The 26,741-nt window shown below is 46.7% G+C and overlaps 6 protein-coding genes across 6 annotated transcripts; 4 read left to right on the top strand and 2 right to left on the bottom strand.

The window, feature by feature from the left end:
• Positions 1–1,610: 1,610 nt before the first annotated feature.
• VTN00DRAFT_2730 (uncharacterized protein) lies at positions 1,611–2,209 on the bottom strand (the record flags this gene model as incomplete). Its single annotated transcript, XM_069428975.1, has 3 exons — positions 1,611–1,813; positions 1,877–2,069; positions 2,123–2,209. 3 exons carry the CDS (start codon positions 2,207–2,209, stop codon positions 1,611–1,613), a joined length of 483 nt encoding a protein of 160 aa, XP_069283776.1.
• A 1,307-nt stretch (positions 2,210–3,516) lies between these two features.
• VTN00DRAFT_2729 (uncharacterized protein) lies at positions 3,517–4,044 on the top strand (the record flags this gene model as incomplete). The annotated part of the gene is made up of 1 exon (XM_069428973.1): positions 3,517–4,044. One exon carries the CDS (start codon positions 3,517–3,519, stop codon positions 4,042–4,044), a length of 528 nt encoding a protein of 175 aa, XP_069283775.1.
• Positions 4,045–4,657: 613 nt separating this feature from the next.
• On the top strand, positions 4,658–10,888 carry VTN00DRAFT_2728 (uncharacterized protein; the record flags this gene model as incomplete). The annotated part of the gene is made up of 11 exons (XM_069428972.1): positions 4,658–4,681; positions 4,729–5,034; positions 6,130–6,186; positions 6,233–6,747; positions 6,797–7,032; positions 7,082–7,321; positions 7,375–7,956; positions 8,024–8,506; positions 10,155–10,499; positions 10,557–10,758; positions 10,864–10,888. The coding sequence occupies 11 exons, from the start codon at positions 4,658–4,660 to the stop codon at positions 10,886–10,888; spliced, it is 3,015 nt and encodes a 1,004-aa protein (XP_069283774.1).
• An 8,532-nt stretch (positions 10,889–19,420) lies between these two features.
• VTN00DRAFT_2727 (uncharacterized protein) lies at positions 19,421–20,680 on the bottom strand (the record flags this gene model as incomplete). Its single annotated transcript, XM_069428971.1, has 1 exon — positions 19,421–20,680. One exon carries the CDS (start codon positions 20,678–20,680, stop codon positions 19,421–19,423), a length of 1,260 nt encoding a protein of 419 aa, XP_069283773.1.
• A 2,668-nt stretch (positions 20,681–23,348) lies between these two features.
• On the top strand, positions 23,349–23,723 carry VTN00DRAFT_2726 (uncharacterized protein; the record flags this gene model as incomplete). Its single annotated transcript, XM_069428970.1, has 1 exon — positions 23,349–23,723. The coding sequence occupies one exon, from the start codon at positions 23,349–23,351 to the stop codon at positions 23,721–23,723; it is 375 nt and encodes a 124-aa protein (XP_069283772.1).
• Positions 23,724–24,074: 351 nt separating this feature from the next.
• On the top strand, positions 24,075–24,806 carry VTN00DRAFT_2725 (uncharacterized protein; the record flags this gene model as incomplete). Its single annotated transcript, XM_069428969.1, has 3 exons — positions 24,075–24,131; positions 24,449–24,637; positions 24,696–24,806. The coding sequence occupies 3 exons, from the start codon at positions 24,075–24,077 to the stop codon at positions 24,804–24,806; spliced, it is 357 nt and encodes a 118-aa protein (XP_069283771.1).
• Between the last annotated feature and the right edge of the window lie 1,935 nt (positions 24,807–26,741).

Below are 26,741 nucleotides of genomic sequence, written 5' to 3'. Positions count from 1 at the left end.
CCTACTTCTCCTCCAGCTTGAGGACTTGAGGAAAGACGCAGATATCTTGACTGAGATTTACTTCAAGATCTTCGGAGAGTCTCCTAACAGCAGCTTTGTGTCAAATGAGATGTGATGGCCGTTTTTGGTGTGCTTATAAAAACCCCTGTCTCCTTTGTACATCAGTCACCTATGCTTGGATGAGGCTAGTTCCATCTATGTTTGGTTCTATTTCTTTTAAATTGCTATTCTTTTTGTGTATTATATTCGCGCATTGAACGGAAGGCCAAATATCAGAGAGTTGTCAAGCTGTCTCCAAAAGGAATCTCTATAAGAGCACGAACTTCTTTACCTCAAGACTTCACACCTGCGCCCCTTGAGGCGGGTCTACACACACGTAGAAAGTTTACGAGCCGCAGCAGAGTCGGCTGGTACCGTCTACCAAAAGCAATTCGTGCCATATGTCATGTGCCTTAGACACGTCGAACGATCGAAAATGAAAAAGTTTAAGGATGGTATGAGGCGATACCGGTCCTAGGTCCTTTCTCATATGTTTGCATCAGTTGCTTCTCAGGAAAAAACCCCAGCACAACTTGTTGCTCGTAGAGAGGTGGTCCACATAGACCCTCTATGGTTTAATGAGTTATCCCAGCCCATTATTAAGAGAGACTCACTCATAGCCAACTAGTATAAGGTAAGAGACTTGTTTACAATCGAGGATCCAGAGAGATCGTGCTCTGCTCTAGGAGATACCTGTCAAGTCGGAAGCCCTCACAGGGCCGGATTGACAAAGCTAATTGCACTAGTCATGAAAACCCTCCTCTAATCCGCGGTGGGCGTGGACGTGGACGTGTTCCCACATGGCTAGTTGGAGTAACCAGACGCCTCTGCCATCCACGTTGAGGGTGCAGGGGCGGCGACCGGAAACCCTAGGAAGCTGCGCTAGAGTTTTGCACGGGCTGCAAGCTCTGGACGGCAATGCTGCTCTGCTCTGATCTCGCCCTGCAGCACCTCAACATATTCTAATTATTAGTCGTCTGACATAGTTCCCGCAAAGTGAAAAGGATAGGGCTAGAGACTAGTTTCACTGTAACGTTCCCAAGGCCACTAAACAGCATGAAAACCCCGATTCAAACTGTGCAGGCGCGGGAAAACGACAAAAATATCATTAATCTCTCGCCTATCACAAGAGTCGATGCCGGAAAAGGAGGCTACCAGAGCAATCCCAAGTCGATAGAACTTGTTGCCATGGGAAGAAACGTGGCGCTCTAATTTGGCATCGAATGGTGCAGATAGCTGAGGACACTAGAAATCCAACCTACACGCAATATCTTCCTCCCAATACCATCATACTCTTAACTCCTCTCAAAAGTCTTGTGCTCCGGCAATTTTTAGTCTTCTGTCTTTCTTTCAGCCTTCACTCGCGCAATCTCTACTTGGGTTAAAGTTCGCGTAGAAGTGGCTGACAAAAGGCGGGAATTACAACGCCTCATAGAGTGGAGTTGGACAATAGAACTGCTGAACGCGACTGCAAATACTAAATACATCAAATCAACAGTAGCCGGTTTTGGCTTCTTCGGAATGGCTCGCCCCGGCGTGACTGGGACCATTCAGTAGACGGCTGATCTTTGCTAGTGATCCTTAACTGGGTCATAAAAATTGTGATTTAGTGATTGGTCGGAACTAGCGATACCCTGTTGCTCCTCGTAATCTCCGCGGTGCTTCCCAGCAACTTCCTGCCGCAAGAAAGGTTCTTCGGATTCGGAAGTGGTCTTGCCAGCGACCAAAGTCACGTTGTCACTTGAATTTTCGACTTCTCCTTTCCGCCGTTTCCCTGTCGCAGAAAGTTTCAGTTAGATGGATTTTCTCTGCAGGTCCTGGAAGGATGCCACTGTACCAAAGTTCACATTGCTAAAAAGATATTTCAATACCGAATGCTTTTCAGCGTTGGAGCTGCCGTCTGTATTTTTGAAGTATCTTCCGTAATCGCTATCAAGGAAACCGTCATAGAGCTGCTTTCTGTCGGTCCAAAGAATAGTGCTCCAAGACTGTCGACCAAATTTTTCTTCGCGGTATTCCCGTATAGCCTTCTGAGCAGGGGTTGAGCAAAGCGTTTCAGGCAACGGGATGGACAATACTGTACCCGAAGATCGTGCCATTCATCATCATTCACACCTAGTATTCTCTGTTGCTCAGACGCACTTACGTACCGCCTACCTCTCCCACTCATTGTTATCCTGTATGGATCTTATCTCGATGAACTGGATTGACGTGGCCAGGTTGGCGGGGAACGTTCGCTTAGCACATGAATCATTCACGTGATGATGCTTAATGCCACGACTGCTAGTGCGATGCGCACAACGCATGCCAAGTGCACCAAGCGCATCATTCCAACCAGGTGCACTGTACGTACCGAGCATACCAGGCGTACCGAGCACACGCGTACGAGCGCAGCGACCTGAAAGCTCGGCCACCTAACACTTTGTATCATGCACGGACATTGATTTGAGTTTATAGTGGTTGCTACAAGGACAGCAGCATTTGCTACTCAGAACTACATCTCTCAACATGCCATGTTGCATCGGTGCCAAGGTTATTGAGGACTAGTCGGATGGTCTCTAAAGAATTCTTCCAACAAGAACCGCGGATATAATCGTCTATCACATCCATCCATTTACCATACTATTGGCCCCCCAGCCCAGCTCCGTAGTCCGCACTAGCGTGGCTGTAGCACCGCCCTATGGAACTAGGCAATTCTTTTCAGGAGTACCACCTACCGAGCAAGATTTGCGGTCACCCTGTAGACTGCCCTTCTCGTTTTAGTAGGTGACCAACGCCACCCTGAAATCGCGCAATCGGGGAGAGGGGCAGCTGAGAAGGGTGATTGTCGCGCGATGAGGGCGTATAGCATAGCGCCGGCTCACTTTTAGCATCTCGCCGCAGGAGACTAGTTTCATAATGCTCACCCATGACCACGATATTAAATGTCTATTGGTGAGCTGTATGGAGACCTTGAAAGTTTCTCTAGAGAAGCTGCAGCACTGTTCAAGCCTTTCTCTCATTGGTTCGTAGACCACGATTTTGTCGAGCCTTTCAGGGACAGCGTGGAAAGTTGAATCGACCTCTGTCGTTGCAGCGGATCCGAAGTATGTTTCATTACATGGTCTAGGCATTGGCTAAGTCTCTTTGCAGTATTGGAGAAGATTTCGAGGCTCAATACAGAGAGCGAGAGTGTTCGAATGGCCCTGTTTCTAGCCCAGGACAGAGATATCTAGAGGCTGAGTATCGGAGGATAATCTCCAAGCTTATTGAATGTAGAAAACGGAAACAATGCGCATTAGAATCTCAACACGATGATCTGGCCCAAGAAAAGTAGTAACTACCATATAACAATACAGAGGTCTACCACCCTACTGCAACTGTCCCACTTTAGTGGTGTTATGACAACCACTCTAACACAACCACTCTAACTTATCCCCGCAAGGGGGCTCCGGGGAGCTGTCGCTGGCCTATACCCGCCGGATCTGCACAGAAGTCATGAAGGCCCGGAGGCAGAGCTGGCTGGCTCAGGCCCTAGCCCGCAGGTCCCAAGGGACCCAGAGAGCCTACCGGCCCCAACAGGGGTGGAAGCAGGACCCTGTCGCGGCGGCAGCACCCAAGAAGATAGCCAGCCGCTACTTTCAACTCAAGACAGGGCATGCTACTATAGGGACCTATCTAAAGCGGATGCAAGCTCAAGAGTCAGAGGCCTGCAGGGGCTGCCAGGCCCCTAAGGAGTCCATCCGTCACCTACTGTTTGAATGCAGGCAGTGGCGGAGACAGCGGGGAACCCTCTACCAAGCCCTGGATAGGGCCGGTGTGGCAAGACCTACTGCAGCAGAGGATCACCCAGAAGGCCGATTACTAGGAGACCCCAAAGCCACAAAAGCTCTGCTACGGTTCCTAGCAGACACTACAGTAGGCTGCCCCCCAGGAGATCTGGCCCTGGCAGCAGAAAGGGCCCGGAAGGATGACGAATGGGGACTAGAAGCACTAGAGGAAGCGGAGAAAATTGGAGATGGGTAATGGATAGGGGCAGCCCGGGAACAGACCGGGTGATGCCTATACTGGCTTGAAAACAAGGAGAGCCTATAGAGCTCAAAAGCCCTATGCAGATAGGCACTCCAGGGCGAGGAAAAGGTTAAGAATGATCATAGATGGGGGTCTAGCCCCAGGGACTAGATAGGGGCAATAATTCTCATGTTGAACTACCAGTTCAGAATGAGAATTGCAGCCCAGGAATCAGGGTCTATCATAGCCGGAAGGCTCCATATGGACGTTAAACTCGATTAATAATAATAATAATAATAATAACCACTCTCAACAACCACTCTCAACAACCACTCTCAACAACCAACTTGTTGAGGAATGTAGCAATCCGCCTCCATGGAACTTTTGTCTCAATGTATTTCATGCTCTCTGGGTTCAGTGCCAGACACCAAAGAAATGCTAACGAGGTATGGACATGTGGAAGGACATTTTTATCGCCGATGTGTTGGAGGACTATCGCTAATGTTAAGCAATTTCTGTATGCCGCCAGCTTCCTTTACCGATTCCAAAGCTAAATTGAAATTGGAAACCTACAGAACCGCTGCTGCCTTGTCTCAAGATAAACCCCCTTCGTCTCTGCTCCTGAATGATGAGTACCAGCACCAAGCTTGCAGTATGTACCATTCTCATCATAATCTGCAACTGATTCTAACGTTACAGACCATCCGAATCCCTCGGTCGGAAGCCAATGTGCAAGATGAATGTGCTTCTTTCGAACACCTCATGGCTAGAATGGCAGATGTCGACCGCGAAATACAAGCGATCAAACGCATCATCCAAGATGTGAGAAACGACCTGTGCTCTAAGGGCTTGAGTCAATATGTCAGAGGAATATTTCCGCTAAAACGGGGCCAAGTTGTACTCAGTGTTGATGAGGACTGGGCCGCGCCTGTTCAAGCGGTATACGGGGTTGCTGGATTCAAACCATTTGGAGACGACGACCCAATATTCGGTTTCTGTGACAAAGTACTTCGTGGCAAGCTCACTCGGGAAGGGCATATGCTTTTGTCCTCGGCCATCTGATTATCCAGTGTCGCCTGGCATACGCTTTTCAAAACGGCGAGGCGCCGGAACTCCAAGACTGGTTTTCAGCTTGTGAAAAGGAACTTCAGGACCTGCAGCGTCCCCTGGAGTCTAAACATGCCACTGTTCCTGGTAACCAGCTCCTGGAAAATAGGTGGAATGACGTGAAGCGGTTGCAGCAGAGGCTAAGGACCTTCTCTTATGAAGAATTCGTCGAATTCGTCGATTCCTTTCGGAAACATTGAACCCGGAGCGTTAACCATTTGGTAGTCAATACATCTCCTTTTGGGAATCAGCACTGGTTCTCAGGATTCATAATGTAAGCAGTGATAACTGCATTAATTTTCGACTATTTACTCTCTGTACAACTTCATATATCTACATTAGTACTTTCTTTTGTCCAATCGGATTTGCTTGTAAGCTTTCCTTGCGGGCATTTTACAGGGCGCTATCCGTGACGAGTAACATCCCAGACCGCCTGGGACTTGGCCAGGGCGGGGGAAGGAGTGGGAATGAGACACGGACTGCCCACAGCCTTCAGGCATGACACAGGCCCAAACTGAGTTTGTTAGGCTGAAGTCTCCGTATCCTTTCCGGCGCCCTGCTGGAGGACGTGCGAAGATGTAACAAGGCGACTTCCAAGGCTGTTCAGACATGCTTTACGTCCACCGAGGCATCGCAAGCGAGCTCCTGCTAACCGGCGCATGCCTCCGATTGTATTGCTCCACCGCTGATGTGTGCGCCTGCTCTTGAGAAGTTGACAGGTGATTGGTGTTGCTGCTGCTGCTGCGTCAACCAGCTGACAAATGGTCAACTGCAGGGCGGCTGATATTAGACGGGGAATCTTTTGAAGGAGGGATAGTACGCCGTCTCGGCGGGGCTCGATCCTCGCTCGGTCGGAGCACAACTGGGATGAACGAACCGACTGGAAGCATCTCTGACCTTGTTTCCTACTACTCCCAAGTTCAAACTCATTCTTTCTTTATGGGTGTCGGAGAGAGTAAAATATTAGCACAAAATGTGCTCACCGCCTGTCAGAAAGCGGAGAATGAGGGCAAGGACAGATTAGACGACGGTGCCCTCTGGAAAAATGAAGTCAGTATCCCACCAACTGTACGCAACAGAATCTTAACAATCCCAGGCTATTTTAAAGGCTGCCAAGAATATTTTCAAGCAGATTCCTCGACATATCCGTGCCCCCCGCCGTCAGCCTGCTGTCCAGAAAGCCACGGGTTCCACTTCCAAGATCACCACTCCTCAAGTCGTTCTCGACTTGCTAGAAAGACGTGAAAGGCTCTTTGCGCAGGAGCAGGGTGTAGGTCATGGAGAGTCTCGAAATTGCGTACTGGCTGAATACTATATGCTTGGGATTCGCATTGAGAGGGAACAATATCTTAATACCATCCGCCTAAGGTTAATTTTCGTTGTCTTCTACCGGGTGAAGCAGGCAATTGAACCAAGAGGTCTTTGTTATGAGGCGAGCTACTTTTTGGCACGAATCATCAATCGCTCGAGTATCATCAACGATGCGCTTAAGGATATTGAGAAGAACGTACGGAGCTGGATCAACTATGGGCAGAGATACGAGCTGTTGGCAGAAGATCTCGGAGGACTAGGGACTTTGTTCATTCTCCCCAAAGATATTGCTGAATCTGTGTAAGTTCCCTTGCCAGTGCTTGCTCCTTCATAGCTGACATTCATCTAGGTGGCAAAAAGAACTTCCGAAAGAGAAAACACACGAGGACCGTGTCGCGCTAATCGATTCTCTAAAACAACGAGGTATTAGTCAAGAAGCCGCAGAGAGACGTCTGCATGATTTTGCAGATGGTGAGGTCTCAAAAATCTGGTGTCCGATCAAACAATGTGTGGAAGACGAACTTCAACATGCCTTTTCCCACGCGACGCTTCCGATGGACTGCAGGCGGTCGGCGACATCTACAGGTATGCGCTTTGCTTGAGCCCAGTATCTTGTTTCTAACAAGCATATCAGGGGACTTTCCCCAGGCCGCTACCTCAACCGAAGCCCCAGCGAATGAGTCTTCGGACTGTAGCCGATCAGATCCCGAGTCAATACGAAACATGAATGCTGCGGGTTTGGATGATTCTATCCCTAGTTATACCAATATGCAGACGTATCTGAATGATCAGCATGGAACATATAATCCACAACCTGGAACCGCACACAATTCAAACTCTTCCGCAGTAGACCTTTTCAACGCGAAAGCAGATGGTATGCCCTTTCCCCTAAAGACCTTCGCCTTTGAGTCCTGACATGAGTGCTAGAATGTCGGCCGCAATTCTCCGGTGCGCCTAGAGCACAGGATCAAGTGTCAATTGCAGCCCCTGAAACAAGCCGAAGTTCGCAGTCTCTGGTGATGGCAACAAACCCTTCCAACAACACATCTGCGCAAGATTCGCAGCTGCAGAATTTCCCAACCCAGCGGGAACTCCCCTCTGTTCCTGGAACTGCCGAGCAAATCGCAAGGCGAAATAATTCAGACTCTGCAAATGAAGAGAGAACTCCGACGTCGTCAAGCTGGCATGGCTATCTCATGCCGTCCACAGATCCCATCGGTCAAGGGGCAAATTATGATCTCTCGATTTCTCCCTCAACTCATTCGCAGCAAGCCAATAAGCGTCGTCGTTTGATGTCTGCACCGCAGCAAGGGTCACAGTTAGTCTATATTCCAAGCACAGCGCATGCCAGCCCAGAACCATTGGAATCTGCAAATGAAACGGGAAGGCAGTCTGTTCTCAGACACGAAGCAGGAATTGGTACGACACAACAACCGAACCATTGGCGGTCGAGGTCAATGTCTCATTGGAACTCAAGCACTGGGAGTGCCTCCACTGCTGTGCCTCATGGTATGTAATTTCCTTCGAAATGTGTCTCGTCATTTCACTTTTCAGTTCCGTTAACGAAGGCCCTTAGGATACGGTCGACCAGAGCCTCATACGCTCATGCCGCAGAACAGAGAGAATAGGGCATCTGTGGAGCCACATCAAGTAACATTCTCCATCCGGAGAGACGACCAATCAAGCATTCCAGGAGCAGAGCAGGCTCCAGATGCATCAGTGGATGCCCAGATATACGCTTATTCACAGACAGAGGCCACTCATTCCTGCAACAATAGCAGTGTCAACGGATCTTTCGCAATGTGGCAACTCTCTCCTTCTACTAACCCCCTTTATCCTCAAGTGGCAATCGACGATTTCAATAACATGGGAGTTGCAGGGGGTTTCGCAACTCCCAATGAGAGCATTGCGGCCCAGGGATTCAGAGACGTATCTTATCAACCCGTGACAGGGGATATCAATAACATAGGAGTTGCGGCGGGTTTCGCAACTCCCAATGAGAGCATTGCGGCCCAGGGATTTATGGATGTCTCTTACCAATTCACAGGAGGGGATTTCAGTAATCATACAAGCATAGCAATGGGCGTAGGGTATTCCCACTGAGCCCAGCATTTGTTGGTGTTAGTAATACAACCACTGTAATGTGAGGATTCTTACTATAGACCAGTGTGGCCTTCCTATGCTTCATATCTGTCGCATGACAAATTTTTGTTCGAAGAAACAATGATTCAAGTGCGGTACTTTTAAGGACAATGAGTCGAAGAGTAAAGCATGCGATTTTCCAAGCTCCCTGTGGCAGATCGTCTTCAAGAAGGAATACAATCACGTCTATTATCATTGAAGGTGGGATATCACCAACACTACCAGCTTGCCCCCTTCCGGAACTTCAATGGAACATGTCCCGGGAATGTGGTAATAGTGGTCTGTATCCACGGTCAACCCGCCGAGTTTTACGTCTCCAAACACATGTAGAGGTATCATCATTGTGAAAGTCGGTGCAGTGAGTGAATCTCCTGGGAAAAGAACCAGGCCGCCGGTCTTGTAATTTGTTATTTTCTCAGGTAGATTGGTATAGACTTTGGAGGAACGGGTCTAGAGCAGCTATCAGAATTCTAGATCAACACTTCAATACACAGAGGGAAAATAAAAGGGTATCTTACTGTAAGGAAATACTCTGCGATAGCAGCATTTATCGGGGCGTCGCAGGCATCTGTCGGAAAGAATCTTGCGATTCTATCACGCTTAGGCTTTGGGAGGGACTCAGCAACAGGTTTAGCTTCTGCCCATGCTTGTTCTGCGCAATTTCTGACATTGTCTGAAAAAATAGGAACGACTGGACTGGATATCGGATTGCTGGAAGCCATGTCTTTGCATGCGTCGTGTCAAAAATTTTGTTGGGCTGGTTGCAAAGGCCCCCTTCCAAATGGCAAGATCAGCTAGCTCCTTTCTGATCAGAAGGTTATTAATCTCTCCAACAATCTAACAAACGATGCTTCCTTTAAAACATTTCAGTTAAGCGGCTTACCTCAGTCCAGTGGCGATATGGATGGTTGATGCTCCTGCAATAAAGTCTTGGGAGGTTAGCCAAGCTAGATGTCCGTGAGTGCCCGACAATCGGTCAATGTTGTCATCTGCCGCTAGGGGTTCTCGTGACCCGACTTAGTACCCCGCAAATGGGTCTGCCGCACTGTTAGGCCGCATTGCAGTTTCTGTATATGCCAAAACATTTTTGTCTCCAGCAATAACACTTTGCTCATAATTCCTGGGGCTATGCAGAAGGAAGCAACACATTCACGACAAGAATGTCGAACTGCGCTGGCAGGAAAACTCTAGGCAACCAACTCAAGCTGTTTGAGAGCCGGAGTGCGGATCAATTTCCGAGCCATTTAAATGTCCTCGCGGCCGCGGCATGAGCAAACTGCTTCAACTCAATTGGTTTATCTATAGCCTTCTGATATGTGCTTGGCCTCTTTGACAGATGCTACAAACTCTCTTTGGCTATTTGTATTGAGAAAGACAGATGTTAACAACTCAAGAAGATGTCCTGTATCCTGTCAAAGGAATCTTTTATGAAGCCTCATTTCGAGATTTTGCAAAACGATCGCGACGATTCAGGCGAATGCGAAGGAAGAAATATAGAAACAGAGATGTCTGATATTCTATCAGACATCAATCTATGGACTTCATCTGTACTAACTAGAATGCAGCATGGATGTTCGACACTCTGATCAAGCCCATCGAGATCATGATCAAAGATCCCGCGCTACTCTTCACCAACGTGTACACCTCGCTAATCTATGGGATCTACTACTCCTTCTTTGAGGTGTTTCCCTTAGTCTATCCGCCACTGTACGGGTTCAACCTTGGAGAAACCGGAACAACCTTTGTACATGTAATCGTGGCTTGCGGTTTTGGAATGGTGATCTATGTGTCGTATCTGCACTTCTACCTCATGCCGGATATCATCAAGAATGGGCTCCGCGCACAGGAGACTCGCTTGGTTCCTGCGCTGTTTGCAGTATTTGGACCCCCTGTTGGACTTTTTATCTTTGGTTTGTCTCACTCTATCCCATCCCGCCTTTTTATAAACACCACTAAACGTGAGGTAGGATGGACCGCCTGCCCATCAATTCACTGGATTGTCAGTGTTATTGGCATTGTCATTTACGGCATCTCTGTATTCATCATCTTGCAGTGCATCTTTGTCTATATCCTGCTTTCATATCTGCAGTACACGGCATTGCTGTTTGCAGGGAATGACTTCTGCTGCTCTACATTTGTGTTTGGGTCCATTTTTTTCTCCAGGCTGATGTATGTAAATCTGGGTGTTGGGAAGGGGATCAGTGTGTTGGGGGGTTTGAGTGTTCTTGGGATTGTGAGTTCGCCTCTTCCTGCATCTTTGCTGACATGTGGAAGTTACCTGGAAAAAGGATGGAACTAATATCAGACCAGACTGGGATGTTTGTTCTTTATCTCTATGGTGCAAAGCTGTGTGCAAGGTCAAAGTTTGCGGTTTCTTGAGTGTCAGGATATATAGAATTGTTTATATGGTCCAAGAGTCAATAGAAGGTAGGTTTTAGAATATCTGGTCAGATTGGTTTCAACTAATACAGTACATGAAAGATGATAGAAGTTGCGGTATATAGAACAAAAATAGTTATATCCATATTATTGATACATTTCCCTCTGTTAATATACAACTTCAATGCCAAAAATCCCTCATGGATCCTTTGGGCGGTTTTTCTTAACGGCAACAGGAGAGTTGTAGAGGTTACTGGGGTTCAACTAGTTTTAAGCTAGCTTTATTCGCCCTTCAAGTTGAATATTCAATCTAAACATGGATGTTTGTCTAAATTTATATATGCGCGACTTCCCAAGAGAAGTGATCCTCAAGATGGGCCTGTTCCCGCTCATCCCGGCACACAAACCTGGGGTCATTCTTGTTACACTGGCAGGACTGGGAGACACTCTACAATGGTATTGATGTGTATAATATTAAGCTGTTTAGTGAGAAGATGTAACAGACATTGTGCATTTCAGTTGCCATTTACATCTTCACTGAGGTCATACACATGTGGAGTTAACAGTAGTCATCATACAGTTGAGGGCTTTGCCAGCAACTAGTGGAGAAGATAGATAATCTATTTTGTTTGCAGAGTGTTATTGACGGTGATATATCTAAGGGATTTTTTGATTGGTGATTCGGCCCGAGCTAAGGAGATGAAGGACCGAGGTAAGTGCGGACAGGGAAAGAGATATATTAGGCAGTGAGGGTTTTATGTTAATATGAATGCATACTGTACATACATGCTAGTGTGTACATACATAGGATTGCTAGGAACACTGCACTGGACATGATTGCAATGAAAGTTTCAATTTTCAGATAGAAAGCTATCCTGGGTGGTAATGTGTAAGTTGCTTGTGTTGCGGCCAGTCAACCTGAATACAAGAGCAGCTGAGTACATTGTTTTCCTATAAGAGTTTGCCCCTTTCTACTGATTTCAGTATTTCAAGCAATAGCATGTACAGAAAAGGCCCTCAGGGGGTTGTTTCCTTCTGGATATATGTAAATCCACACATGCCACAGTGTTCCCCGGCCCAGGCACATAGACAGTTTAAGAGTCAGGATATTGCTCCTCAAATCTTGAAAATAAGACCACAGAGGAAGTGAGGCCCGCTCCAACTGCACACTATATCTAAGCCTGTTTATTGCCTTGGTTCTAAGCGCTTCTTGAATGGAGTCCAGATTTGAGCCCTCGGATCTTTACACGCTTTCAAGTCTTACACCTCGACGGTTAGCAGTTTGTGTCAGGAATAGCTTACGCTACCGTATACAGCTCGAGGATCTTTCCTAATTAGGATAGTCGGGACTATACGATCATGTGACAGAACTCTTACCCCTCTTTTTCAGATCTCGTTCAGATAGATTAGAATCCAAGAAGAGCTCCTCGATAGGAACTAAGGCATACTAGACCGTACGAGATTCAGTGAACTCGACAGTTTGTCATACTCCTGCCCAGTCTAGTTTAGACTTCAGTCGCCACCTGCCCTGAAGCTTCTTTTTGTCTGAAAACAAGTTCCTGCTGTAAAAAGTCTGTCAGTTGGATTCCAATGAAAGTCTCTAGCGGTGCGTTTACTGTTCTTCTGCCTAGCAGTTGACCAATATCACAGCTACAGAAAACTGGCCATCAAAAACTTAGTATAGCCTCAACTGCATTAGTGCCGATGCTTCACAACCGCCCTAGTGCAATCAATCTACAACCGCTCTAGTACAGCCTTAGTGCAGCCAACCATTCCACAACCACTCTAGCGCAATCCTTTGCAACTGCTCCAGCGTAAACACTCCTGTGGCATTTTGTGATTTGGGTGGTTACCGCTCAGAGCACTTGCGTTTTTGAGGGACAGGTGTAGTTATACCACATTAACCATTATGAAATATTACTGAACAGCAATGCAAAAAGCTAGTCAAGAATTGCCATTCAAAAGCAAGCACTCCAAAACACTAAGGTCAGCCATTCAAGTTCAACCAGGCCCCTTCTAGACAATCACCTATCCCGCAATCACAGAATTTAAATTAATCACTAGAGAATTCTTACCAACAACAAACTTCAGCTGCAAGCCAGCATCAGAAAATCTATGCCAAAAGGTACCACGGTTAAAGAAGCAATTTAATTGATGTTAGCAAAGATCCTTGAAATTATATTCTCCAAGACTCCTGCTATGGAAAAGTCAATGGAAGACACATAACTCTCCTCCTGAACTCACATCAGGAGAAACTTCTGTACTGGGGTGTTCTGCAGCTCCTAGTAATAGGTAGCTATATCGTCAAATAGACTGATCAGGCAAGGGAACTAGTCCTCAAAGGGTATTTGTTAATGCGGACTTTGACAGATTTTCATCTTGGGGGTTCTCATCCAGATATTCAACAATGGGCTTGTGTGTATGTACTTTTGTGCTTACCTCAGGGACAGCAAGAATCTTAAACTTGCTTTTCCAGGGGTGATTGTTTCTGAATCTTACACAGGAATATTATCACTTGTGTTGATGTGATTTCTAAATTTTAAACAAAATAATGGAAATCAAAAGAAAAAGAAAGCAACCCTTTTAGATGCATACACTCCATTAATGTTCCAGAACTGAACACAGCCGTTTCATTTCAAGCAGACTCCTGCTGTTAGCAAAGAAATAACCATAGTTCTGAGCAAAACAACATATCAAGATAACTAGTAGTTCTGTTGCTCTTATTATCCTGCAACCTTGAGGGTTGTGTTTTATTACTTCTCTCTCTGTAAGTGTTTATGCACTTCTTCATCCCTGAGTCTCAATTTGGCTTGGTCTTCAGGTAGGGGAAATTGCACTTCATAGGTGAAACATAACAAGGTGATCTCAACTGACAGACAACACAACTAGGGTAAAAGCCAAGCGCCTACCAAATAAAACTACTCAGTAGTAGGTTAGTGTGTTGACCTGCCAGTAAATGTGTTACTGAGCAAGGGTAACTAAACTGTCTATATGGTAATGAGCATTCTTATATATCCTATTTTCTGTATACCATCCTGGTATACCTTCCCACTGGTATATTCCTCATGGTGTGTCTATACCCATCATACCGGTACATGGTTGTTTCTTTCTGTCATCACATGTCCTAGGTTCTCACCTCCTACCTTGTGGGGTATCACTTCACCATGCATGGCTGTGTTGGACAGCGCCTAGTCCGGTTGGTTCATGACAAGGAATTTAGAAAAGCTAATGAGCTAGCCACTTAGTGAGCAGGGTGATATCATATTCCCACCTTTTCTATGGCCTGAAACGGTCACCACAAGGGTGAATGATCATTCCTCAAGATCTTAAACAATGGGACGTCCACAATTAAACAACCACCTAAGCATCTCATTAAAAACAACAGCTATTCATTGTTTTTCTCTGTTTGCTATATTATTTCATGCCCTTCAGGATAAGTGTATGTAACAGTTCATCAAAGTCACCCTGCCCTAACAGCAAGACAGGCTGAAGGACCCCAAGTCCCAATCCAATGTTTCCTGAGGATGAGACTCCATTAAATATACGCCCCATCTTCTTCCCTTGCCATGGCCAAGAATGTGAATTTTGAAATCTACTTCTTTGAAGCTGTCCTCTTGTCTGAATCATCATGCGTTGGTCTCGGGGGGTTTGGGTGTGGTTTCACCAAAGGTAACTGATATACACTTTCTCTTGTTCATGCTAACACGGGCTAGGTGGGAATGTAAACTCAAAAAAACAGTGCTATTCTCCTTTCACAATGACAAGGTGCAACCGTACAAATCACAACGGCCCCCAAGGGCAATTCCTATTCTTTCTAAAGATACACCACTGCATGGGTCAGGTGAAAACTGGAGCGGACCTCTATTACGCTGTCTCAACTGCAAAAAATGTTGGTCCTGGTTGTATCATAGACTGCATGTCATGGATCCTGGAAAATATCCCTGCAACGGCATCTGCTCCCGCACGGAATGTGCGGCTGCTCATCTGCCACCAATACCAGAACTCCCGACCACTCCTGAATGAGTCTGAAACAAACTTGTAGGAGGTTCCCTGCCAGCAGTACTATCTAAGGGGTCTTCACATTATAATGGCTTGGCAAGAAATGCATACTCTCTTTTCCTTTTTCTATGAATCCCTTTTTGTTGTGCATGATGTTGTCAACAAGTGAAATTCTTCTATTTCAATTGCATATGGGGTTCATACCAAGAATATCCCTAGAGGTCTGTTACCTGAAATAATTAGCACGCGAGAGGGAACAGAAAAAGAACAGGACTCTAAGACTGTTACAGTTTACTTCATGGTTTTGAAAAAGGATAGTTTTCCAACGGCCATCTTATGCGTCTTGAACATCCCAATTGAAAACAGTTAGAGTGTTGAAGGGAACAGACTATTACAAGGATGGGACAGTGAAGTTGCCCGGATGCCAGTTATCATCAATGACTTTTATCAGGCTCGATTCCATGCTAGATACTTAGTCTTCATTCCTTGCTAGAGATGTTGTGGCTGCAGATATTAGGTTGTTCTGTCCTGCCAAATTGTTTGCTAGCACTACACCCATTAATAGCATGTCTCTTTGGGAAAGACAGAAAATTCAATCAGCCGTAACTTACCTTACTGACTCATCACCAGCGCTGGTACAATTAGAATGACTCCGCACCGGTGTCTCTGCAGAACACATATGCTTACGGCACGTCTGCAAAGGATTCTGCAGGAAAGTGAGCCCGGCCCTCTTGAGAGAAGGACAGAGAATACTTTTGTCAATTCTGTGTCTCCCCGGCTTGCAGATGCTGTAGAGCTTGAATCTCAACGACAGTCAAGAGTACCACCGCCAGAGCCAGTTGTCTGGCAGAAATCGTGTGACTGTTGCCCGTCTATCTGGCACGCAGGCCTTGTCTGAGCACTAGCTTTGATCAGAGTGATGCGCAAACCGAGATATCTGTATCCCCCAGCACTTCAGACCAGGGGACGAGACTGGCGGCCGAGAAGCAGGAGTTACTCCTTCGATTTACGAATGTGGCCATGAGAACCGTACAAGATCTATCATTGTGACTGGAGGAAATGGTTAAATGTCCGGGTCATCCTCTATTGCTTTTTGAATACCTGGGATCAGTTGCGGTATGGCCGCTCCTAATTGTTTGACGAGTGTCGAAAAGAGTCTTTTCGCATTCCCTCGGTCTTGCTCACCCCTTTTGAAGAAGAAGCTCGCTCCAAGGAGGTTTCGCCCTTTAAGACGGCCCGCAACGTTTTGGGAAATCGTTGACTTTCCAGTCCCTGCCATGCCGTTTAACCAAAATATACATTTTCCGTCGGAAATCTGAGCCCAGTTGTCAATGTCGCGCAGAAGCTCAACCCGGGTTCCTGATAGGCATTCTGTATGTTGATTCTCCTAGTCATTAAATGCTGCCCCTTTGGCAACCTGTAATTGCTGAGATAAATTTTTTGACTGAGAATACTTGTTGTCATTCTGAATAAGTGTAAGCTTCATGAACCTAACTGAAGCATACACGACTCACGTCTGATCAATCTGTAAAGTTAAACTGGAGAGTGTCTTGTACCCCTCGATATCACTGACAGCTTTGTCAACCCCTGCGTATTTTAAGGGTCACGGGTCACTTTAAAGCACGAAATCCCCATCTGCTCATTGTTTTTTGGGTTATTTCCGGGTTGATTCGGTCCTTCAGTGTTTGAGGGTGGAAGAGCAGTAGGCAACATCATTGAATAGTTTTTGTGAGGTGCGTAATTCTGAGCCCTTCGGTTCGTGAAGAAGCTTATCAAGGGCTTCCAGTACGACTGTAAGGGCTCTGATATTCTGCTGCAGATGGATGATATCTTGCTTTGCATCCCCTTAACTGATCAGCTGTCCTGTGTCATCAGAAGTCCACAAGCCCGATTGGACTGGCAGCGCGTGTCACGCGTAGCCTGATGCTCCTTGTACCGTATTAATTATACATTAATGTACATAACATTTACACAGCCCGCGTATCAAAATGTTGTTATTCCAAAGTCTTTTGTCCCTCATGCTTCCATGTATATTATAATTTCCAATTTAACCCTTACTTAATTTGAATGTTATATAGGCTCCCTTCTGTGGACGGATGTGGTATCTGATTAGATGCGTTTTCTTGTGAATATGTCAGTGCTTCCATCGAAGTGGTCCTTTTGCATAAAGGATTGCCTTCCCTGTCCCCTGCGGTCTGGATGACTAAGCATTTCCCTACCGCCGCGAGGTCCGCTCCCGCGACTGTCATCCTGCCACTGCGCGTATCATCCTGCTTCCGCGAATATCGCTCTGCTGCTACGAACATCGTCCCTCTCCTGTGATTGTCACCCTCTTGTTGCGCGAGTATCGCTCTGTCGTCGCAATAAATTGTCCCGCTCCTGCAAATATCATTTTCCTACCAGAATTGCGCTCTCACCTGGTAAAATCGACTTGCTGAACTCAATATCGCCGTTCTCCAAGCAATATTGTCTATCTTAGAAGACATTACATATACCAGACGATATGGCGTCACAAACATTGGCAACTGATCAGGGAAGAAAAAGGGGTACTAAGGATCAGGAGTATCGAAAAAGACGAAAGGTTTTAGACAGTTCCAAGACAACTACAGATTGGGGTTACTACAGTACAGACATTCCAACATTCGGTCAAAAGGGTGCATTGGAGTTACGCGCTTTTCTGCATCGACTGGAGAAAGTTTCAGCATTTCCACAGACGAGAAGAGATGAGGCAGCTAAAGCAATCCAGGACTTGCGTGCAATCCGCTCAAAAAATGAGATACTGGATCGGATCAGCAGTCGGCTTTCTACTTTGCCACCAGATAATGTTATTTTCCTGGATGGTCAAGACTCTCTAAAAAAGGCACTTAGCCAGCAGTTTCCGGTTCCACTCCTACATAAGGCAACAGCAAAATCTCCCAGCCTTGGCTCCCGTACAGAATTTTCCCTCAAGGAATTCCTGGATTACCTTTCAGAAAAGAAGGAACTCCAAGTGGATGTTTATGACTACTCAATTGAGAACCCTGATGAAAGGACCCGTAAGACAACTGTTGATGAGGCTCTTTCATGCTTTCAGTCAGAGGACGATGACCGCCCTGCACTCAACTTCCTGGATATTGAGAATGACCTAGGAGTTCAGTTCTGTCCCTTGTCAATTTCACGTCAGGACATTCGGAACAAAATTTCAGAAGGAGAGCAACATGGCATTGGGAAAACTGCCTCAAAATCAATGGCTAAGGTGCAGAAGGAATTTTTTCTTCTCTCTTGCAACAATGCCATTTCTTCAATCCATGTTGACACAGGTGGCCAGCTTACCTGGATTCTGGTGATTGCAGGACGGAAGATATGGTACTTCCCACGCCATGCCACAGCAGAAACACTACGCTGGCTAGCTGAAGCTGGGTCCCAGAGCCCGGAGGACTATAGAGAAGGTTGGATCAAGGTTGAATTGTGCGCTGGAGATCTCTTGGTGCTGCCACCAGGGTACCCACATGCAGTGCTTACGCCTAAGACAGAGGGGGAGAAGGGTTGTTTGGCGGTCGGTGGTCATTTCTATACAACAGCTCATCTTCCTTCCTCTCTGGAAGGATTGTTTTTACAAGAGAACTATCCAGGAATATGCAATGAGGACTTGGATTATTTGATCTACCATAATCTGGCCAGAATTATTCGAGGATGTCATGGAGTCACAACATCTGCTGAGAGGGCTCAGATTGTTAGCAGCTGTTCTCTCTTCCTCTCCCAATTACAAGAGACTGAACTTGAGGATGTCCTAAAGGATGTTGGTGCATCCTTCAAATCTCAGGCCCGCCGGTGTGAATTTATGGACAGGGTTCTGGCTTTACAGTCTCCTGGAGTCTCGCATGATTGTTCAGCAGCACGAAGAGAGTTCCTTCAAGCTCTCAAGGAATTTAAAGAATCCGTGCTTAATAGCTTCCAGGATTAGATCTTCAAACGTTATCGTCACTTGTTGCGAGATTGAGGTTTATATCAGTTGCTGGCTCCGACGAATTTGACATTACACGTCTTTTCCCTCCTTTAAATGCAGTTTGTGATGATCAGCTGGATGAGATTGTCAATATCGCGCATGCCTCTTTAGGATTCAGGTTGTGTGCAGCCAGAGAGAAGATCGAATGGGAATAACAGTCTAATTTGGGTCGAGAAGAACACTACTATGGGGAAAGATCAGGATCTAAAAGGATGGCAAAAATGTATCAAACATTATCTGTTTATGAACGCCATACTGTTTTCCACATACCTACTTAGGAAAGGTATGTTTCAAAAAGGTAGTCACCCACAAGGAACCTCTTTGCTGAATATAAGGATGATCCATAAGTACTATCCAACACTAAGATTCGTGATTGAATAAGGGCGACAGATGGAAAGGCATCATGGATCTTCGACAGGTGGCACTCAGTCAAACTTTTATTCGACTGGGTTTGATTTTTTTTTTCTTTCATAAGGTGGAGGTGCTCCATAAGGCTTTCTCTTCGGCAAAGGGCTTATTATTTGAATCCTCAAATGTCCTGCGACGGGCAAGATGATGTTTTGCCTGGTCAAAAGGAAGTTTCATAGCAAGCCAGATAGACTTAGAATATCTACCAAGACTTGCTACCGCTTTCTGAGCAGTCAAACGGACAGCAAGCTTCGAAAATGGGGTCTTGTGCGGCATATGCAGGTCAGAAATTCTTTCCTTGGAAGAGGATTCCAGCACCTTGTGAATATCAGAGAGAAAGTCTTCTGGGATCTTCTGAGCCTTGTATTTTGTTCCACACCGCTCCTCTCTAGAGTCCCAGTTTCCAGGATAACCTGGAGATGCAACCATGATTCTGAAGTTGTCAGCTCGGAGGTATGACATCGCCTCCTTAATCGCGTCAGGCTCAAATTTCCTCCAGAGGCGGTCACCGCTAAGCAGCCACTTTCTAGGTAGTGCTCTCTGCATGCGACTGGCCAGATCAAGGGTGAAGTCGCTAGCAGAGGACTTCTTCTGACACCTGAACTTGGCTTCTGCCTGACGTTCAATTTTGTCAAAAATCCATTGTTCAGGTGGTCGCTCCTTAATCATAGCAATGTAGTGGAAAATCACCTTGACCACTTCATGATACTGCTCAGTCCCCTTCTCTGTCAATCCAACAGACACTGTAAAAAATGTACAGCCCGGACAAATAGTTATGCGGCTGGCAGAAATTTTCTTTGCCCATCCTTTTGCCTTAATATACACCAGGATGCTGCCACGCCCCTTGTGTTTGATGAGATGACTAATATATTGGCTGGGCTGTGACTGGTACAATTGCTCCTCATCAAGGAACGGGAACATGATGTACAGGAACTGTCCAGGTTCCATTTTCTTTGCGAAGATTTCAGTGCACAGGTGATCTGACAACCATGGTTCCCCAGAATCCCAGTGATTTTGTGGCGGCTCTTTACTTTGCAGATCTGCAAATAATTCGCCAACCCATTGCTCCAGCAGATCCAGCGGCTCACTCCCTAGGACAACCAACTTCATGCGATTTGCTGAATAGTGGTTCTTATACCAATCAGCAAACTTCTGGCAGATATCAGCACCCTGTTCTTGGAGGCCATCTTGTAATATCTGCATATTTCCATGTGGGGTGCGATGATAAGGATGCTCTGGATTGGAAAGAGACTTGATCAGAAGCACAAGGCGCCACTGATCATCTTGTAATGCCTGGTCACGTTCAGAGCCAGCTTCCATAAGAGCGCGATCCAATGTCGACTCAAGAAAGAGGGGAGAGATAAAGAACTGGGCAAAACAATCAAGAGCATTGTATAGAGGTGACATTGACTCTCTCAACAATGATCTGGCACTGCTAGTTGTCCTGTTGGTTGCAGCAATCTCAAACCAATAAGTTGTCTCCATAGTGGTAGTCCAGGCACCTGATAATCCTGAATGGGACGAAAGGTACTCACAATAGGCATTTTCCTCTGGATACTATGCAAGAAATGACAAATTAGTTACTATTCAGTCTGATGTGGCATGTGTGAGGGAAACACAGTGTAAGCAACAGCCACTCTATCCAACTTACTTTCTCTGTTCTTCCCATGGATAGCAAATGCTGTAAAACATATGCCATGCCCGGCATATTCTTATCATCTAAGTAATAGCCAACACTGACGCTGACAGCCACGCTGGCCTTGTTGGTATCAGGATCATGGACCAGTAGCGCCTCAAGATTGTTGGGTAGCTTTATCACTCGATAAGAACAAGTATCACAGATAGGCTTCTCAAGCTGGTCCGTAATACGCTCGATCCCGGTCATGTTGGATGAAATACTGAGCAAGAGAGCAGCAGAATTGGGACAAGGAGCAGGAAATAATAGAGCCTGGGAGGATAGAGTTGATTGCAAAAGCTTTATCAGGGAAGGGGAGGCAATGTCCTAGTGTAGTGTTGGAATTGTGAATTTTGCAGGCTGGGTAATTGGGATCAACATGCTACTTGTTTAAATACATACTGGACGGGGTAGGGTAATGACTTGTTATAAAATTTCTCCGTGCTGCCAAGCGCGAAGGACGAGTCATTGTCCATAAAGTATTGGACTGAAAACTGTAAATATCCAATCAAGTCTTTCCTTATGTGGACAGTGGACTGCCCATCATGTGAGATAAGACAACCGGTGTCTGTAGGGCTACTGCTCTGAGGTCACGCCATAGGGAGTAGCACTAGCTCTGGCGAGGCGGGTAGCTGTCTGAAGTCAATTACGGTGTGAGCATACCCGTTCAATTACATGGATGGTTCCATGTGGCTAGACGCTAATCCCCCAGGTACTCCACCATAATCCCATTCAAACTTAGAGTCCTAGAATCTCCTCTTCATCGGTAACACCCAACAGGGCTTGGGAGATCAGGGAGACGGCTGCGAGCCAAGCCAGTTTAGTTGATCCCTGAAGGATTTCCCGTACAGTTGCACAGACTGCCCTGTTCTCAGCTAATTAGCTGCTGTGTACTAGTTCCAGTGCGTGTTGCTTTGTTGCTACTCCGTCCCTTAGACCCCATGCTTCCAGCATCATCCACCGCCTTTGCTAACGCAAATGAAGGTGGAGAAACAGTTTGCTTGTTGATAACTGGCTTTCGTTTCATATGTAATGTAACTTGAAAATGGTGAGACAATGAGTGCCAATTTTTGGTGATGATGTTTGTAAGTTGCTAATTCTCTTTGCGCAAGCAAACCATCACTGGGCCGATTAGGAGCCTAGGCCGTCGGACGGAAGCGGATGGCTCCCCGAAGCAATCATGTTTTGAGGGAACAAGACCAGGACTAGGGAGGTCATGCATCGTATAACGGCATCCATACAGATTTATGCTGGTTGGAGGACGGGGTGGGCAGTGTGCCCACCATTACCCTTACGTGAACTTTACCATACACCGCTTCTCGTATATCAACACCAGACCAGGGTCGCCGCCCTGCTGCTGGGTGATCTGTGAACAGTCCATCTTTGCAGTTGAGTGCCCAAACTGGCAGGGCGACACAGGGCCGCGCCAGCACGTATATTGCTAGTCTTGTGGCTAGAGGTATTGTCCAATTGGGTGCAGGTACAATGAGTGCAGAGGTGATGGCGGCGGTGCAAGGACGATGTCGCGAGTGCGAGCACGATGGTGCCGGTGCGCTGAGAATGGCAAGGGTGCGCCGGCTTGATGATGGTCATCCCAGGGCGGCCGGATGGGGCAACCATACTGCCTCTAAAGGTTGCGGCCCCTGAGTATGCACCGGCTGCCTCATCTCACACGATGGAGGGCATACCGAGGAGGCCTTTGAAAGATCCCTTTAGTGGTAGAGCGCGCCAGATTGGATCAAGGGGGTATGGAGCTCCTTTCCGCGGCTCACCTGTATCAGGGGTCTCCATGAGTCTACGCGTATGCTAGAACAGCGCTTCCACCCGAGATTTGCACCTCCCTCTGGGACAGATGATCGCCCTGCAGGTGGACTGCGCCATGGACAGCTCCCTCAAGCCTTGCAGCGTGCATTGGCCCTGACGGGGCAAAAGTCATCCGGTCACTAAACAGGCTGAGGCTGGAACAGGTTAAGAACCGCCAACATGACAAGATAGTACTAGGTCCCCTGCACTAGCAGATGGCGAGATATCCAATGATATCTACAGATATATAGGTGAGCTTAGCTGCCTGTTAGACAATTTGCAAGTAATTTAGACTAATGCACATTGTCCGCTTGCGAGCTGATCGTTGGCCTGCTAACGGCGGCTCAGACAGAGAGAAAACCCTTTATGCTATCCTTGTATATTCTCTTGTATTTATATAATTTATATTCGAGTATGCGGTGTTTACATATAAGACTTAGAAGCACAAGAGCATTGGCGGTCTCATACCTTCACACACAAGACGTCCTCTTCATCTGCCAGGTGTGAAATATGGAACACCAACAGAATCAGACGCGCCCACCGGAGCCTCAAAGACAGTATACATGGAACGTGGAGGACATACCAAAGGCCTTTCTGGCAGTTGCCACCCGCCGAGAACGGGTGAACGGCGAGCGTGTTGGAGTAGGGGACAAGCGAATGCAGCTACATCGAGACTTGGATAACCTCACTCAGTCTGTCGAATCTCTTCAGAGTGTCTTCAAATCCCTATTGTCCCATTCAGCAGGCGACTTATTTCGGGACGCATCTGCTCAAGTTGAGCAGTTTAACGCATCTCTGTCGAGGTTCCGCGCAACGAAGACTGAGTACGACGAGCTCGATGATAAGTTATGTGGTGGTGAATGGTCCCCATCCTCAGGCATTTAACAAGTCGATGTCTTCTTTCCACTTCTCTGTTCCCGCTTCCTTGGCCGAAGGCCCACCGGATGACTTATCTTCCGTCCAGAACGACTCATATGAACATATGTTTGGCTCCGGCACGAAAATTGGTGAACTACCCTTCCAAAGAAGCATATCCATACCAATCCAAACCCACAATCGGTTGTCTATCGCCCCCAACAGCACAGTTCACCACGGTAAAACTGTCACAAAACCTCTCGTGTCCTACTCAGAAAGCGATCTAAAAACCCTCCCCACTCTCCTTCTGGACGTCCGAGCGGGGGATCTTCAAGGAAATCTGGTTTCACAATTTAGTAGTCGTCATGACCGAATACATCGATGGCTCCTCCATATGCTGCAAACCTCCTCCTGGGAGGTCAGGAGACTTTATATTTGGTATGTGGCAGAAGCTACAAGAGAACGCTGCCCTGTGCAGGATGAGAAGACATGGTCTGGCTTGGTACTAGAACTTTGGTTCAATGATATTCAACCTGATATAGGTAATCCTTACATACCCCCAGCAAATGAAACCTATAAGGGGCCAGAGTCTAGAGATAGGCGTAACTCTGCTCCAACCCCACTGGCACCAACACAACTAGTGAACCAGCGGCAAAACCATGCTTGGACACCGACTGCTTATTCCCTTGGCGAAGACCGACAGCTGATGTTGCGAAGGCCAATCCGTGATCTTTCTGACGCGAGAAACTACATAGAGGCCTGTGCTGCTCCTGTTGAGAATGAAGAGTCGCAAGGACTATCTGTTGAGCAAGACCCAGATGTTGATTCTGACTCCCGGAAATATGATAATCATTCAGAACGTAGTGACCTGTTTGTCTGCAGAGCTGGGGCCTGTTTCTCCCAAAGCCCTCCAAACAATCCTGCTGTTCTGGATCGCTCTGAAGGTGAGTTGAATTACTCTGTCTCTAAAATGAACGACTCCAATAATTCTTACCTCTCTAGTACTGGGAAATGCAAAACCGTCTGAGACCAGTGTCACAACCTAATACGCTCACCGGAATTAGAAGGAGACGCAATGAACAAACTGGAGGAATGTCCGAGCAGGCAAAATAGAGAAAATTATGAACGGCTGATACTGGGAGGGAGGCTAAACGTCAAACTGGCCTTCGAGATGCCTGGACCGGCGTGTGCTGACTAGGCTGATAGGTCTCTTGGCATACCACTAGGTTATAACTCGGCTGACATAATCTCACCTTGACCTGCCTATCTTTGCCACCAGTTGCAAGGAACCTTTTATCTGGACTGAAGAAGACACTGAGATTATAGAATTTATCCTTCCCAATAGGTGGGATCAATCTGACCTTGTATTCACATCAAAGATCACGTGGGAAGGACGGATTGAATCTGCTCGTGCTTGCAAAAAGAAAGTTTTAGACTCGTGGACAAGAATACAAGTTGCTCAGCGCAGAACTTTCAAGGAAGAACGGCCCTGCATTTGGCCTCTCTACACAAACACAAGGAAGTGGCTGAGGTGTTGCTATATGTTCCTTTGACTATCACTGGTATTTTGTGCTGCCACAGTTGTTGGTTCCTACGCAGGGACCATGCTTCGCTCTATTCTTAGTAACCTAAGACTAAAGGCACATAATTCCGCTATAAATGAGCCGACGGCAAAGGGCATATCTGCACCAGAAGCACACGAGTGAACTTCGCAAGATATATACCCTCCACGGTTACGGCACAGCCTAGAGATACTGACAAGGCTGACGAGGGGAAGTCACGTGGCCATACTGGATCGTCTACGATCCATTCTCACGATCCAGGTCTCTCCATGATCCATAGTCATGATCCACCGGATAGGTATTTCCGGATAGAACTCAGCATGTATATAAGACGCTCCTTAACCATGTGGATTAGGACCCCGTGGTCAATTCAAATAGCAATCTTGATAGTAACATTGCTAGTAACGGCCTATTCATCTCTTCTCTTGCTTTCTGTCCTCAAGATAAACCCAACAAGCCTCCGCCTAAGAAGTCTTAGGTCCGCTGTTACATCCACATACGTGGCCGCCTTGGGTCTCTTTCCCTTGCGGAGACCCTTCTCCTTGGCCACGATGACGACCATCTTGTAGGATGAATAGATCAAGCGACATGAGAAGTAAACGCATGGCGCTATGAGTGGTAACTGGAACTAACTTTGAATGTGGGCCTAATTTGGAGTGGGGTTCAATCTATGTCAAGAGTAGAAAAGTAGTAACTACCATATAACAATACAGAGGTCTACCACCCTACTGCAACTGTCCCACTTTAGTGGGTGTTATGACAACCACTCTAAACAACCACTCTAAACAACCACTCTAAACAACCACTCTAAACAACCGCTCTAGCACATACAGACCAGCTGGCAGGATGGAGCTTTCCAGCAGTTGTAACGGCGGACCTAAGACTTCTTAGGCAGAGGCTCGTTGGGTTTATCTTGAGGACAGAAAGCAAGGGAAAGAGATGGATGAATAGGCCGTTACTAGCAATGTTGCTATCAAGATTGCTATTTGAGTTGACCACGGGGTCCTAATCCCCATGGTTAAGGAGCGTCCTTATATACATTGTTCATCGAAATAGCCCTTCTGATTAGGAGACTGAATCGAAGACCCCTCATCGATTCGTATAGCCTGAATCGAAAGAGGAGGTCTGATTGTATCCTGATTGGTTTGTCGGCCTGTAGTTTCTCCGAGAGCTTCCCCTCTCATAGCCTCACTTCTGCAAGCGTTGTAACACTACCCCTCCCCCTCAAGGCTTTCGTCCCGAAAGTCTATAAGTAGTGGTAGGTTTTTCTAGTCCCTTTTTCTTCTTCCGGTAATCATGGTCAAACGCAAGAGGGCTGTTACTGATGAGGGTATTCCGACTTCCTTTCTAGAAGTTGGTCATCTGTCGTTTCCAGCTGGATGGATGACCGCAGGACAAGTGGAGATTTTTGTCCCCCTGTGATATCGACATCTTTAGGGGGGTTGTGAAAGAAAGCAGGAACGTCCTGTAACAGGTCCAAGAAGGC

The sequence above is a fragment of the Thermoascus crustaceus genome (genome assembly GCF_041956765.1).
Source record: "Thermoascus crustaceus strain CBS 181.67 unplaced genomic scaffold VTN00scaffold_10, whole genome shotgun sequence".
Classification (NCBI taxonomy): Eukaryota; Fungi; Ascomycota; class Eurotiomycetes; order Eurotiales; family Thermoascaceae; genus Thermoascus; species Thermoascus crustaceus.
This window is presented reverse-complemented; position numbering and strand designations above follow the sequence as displayed.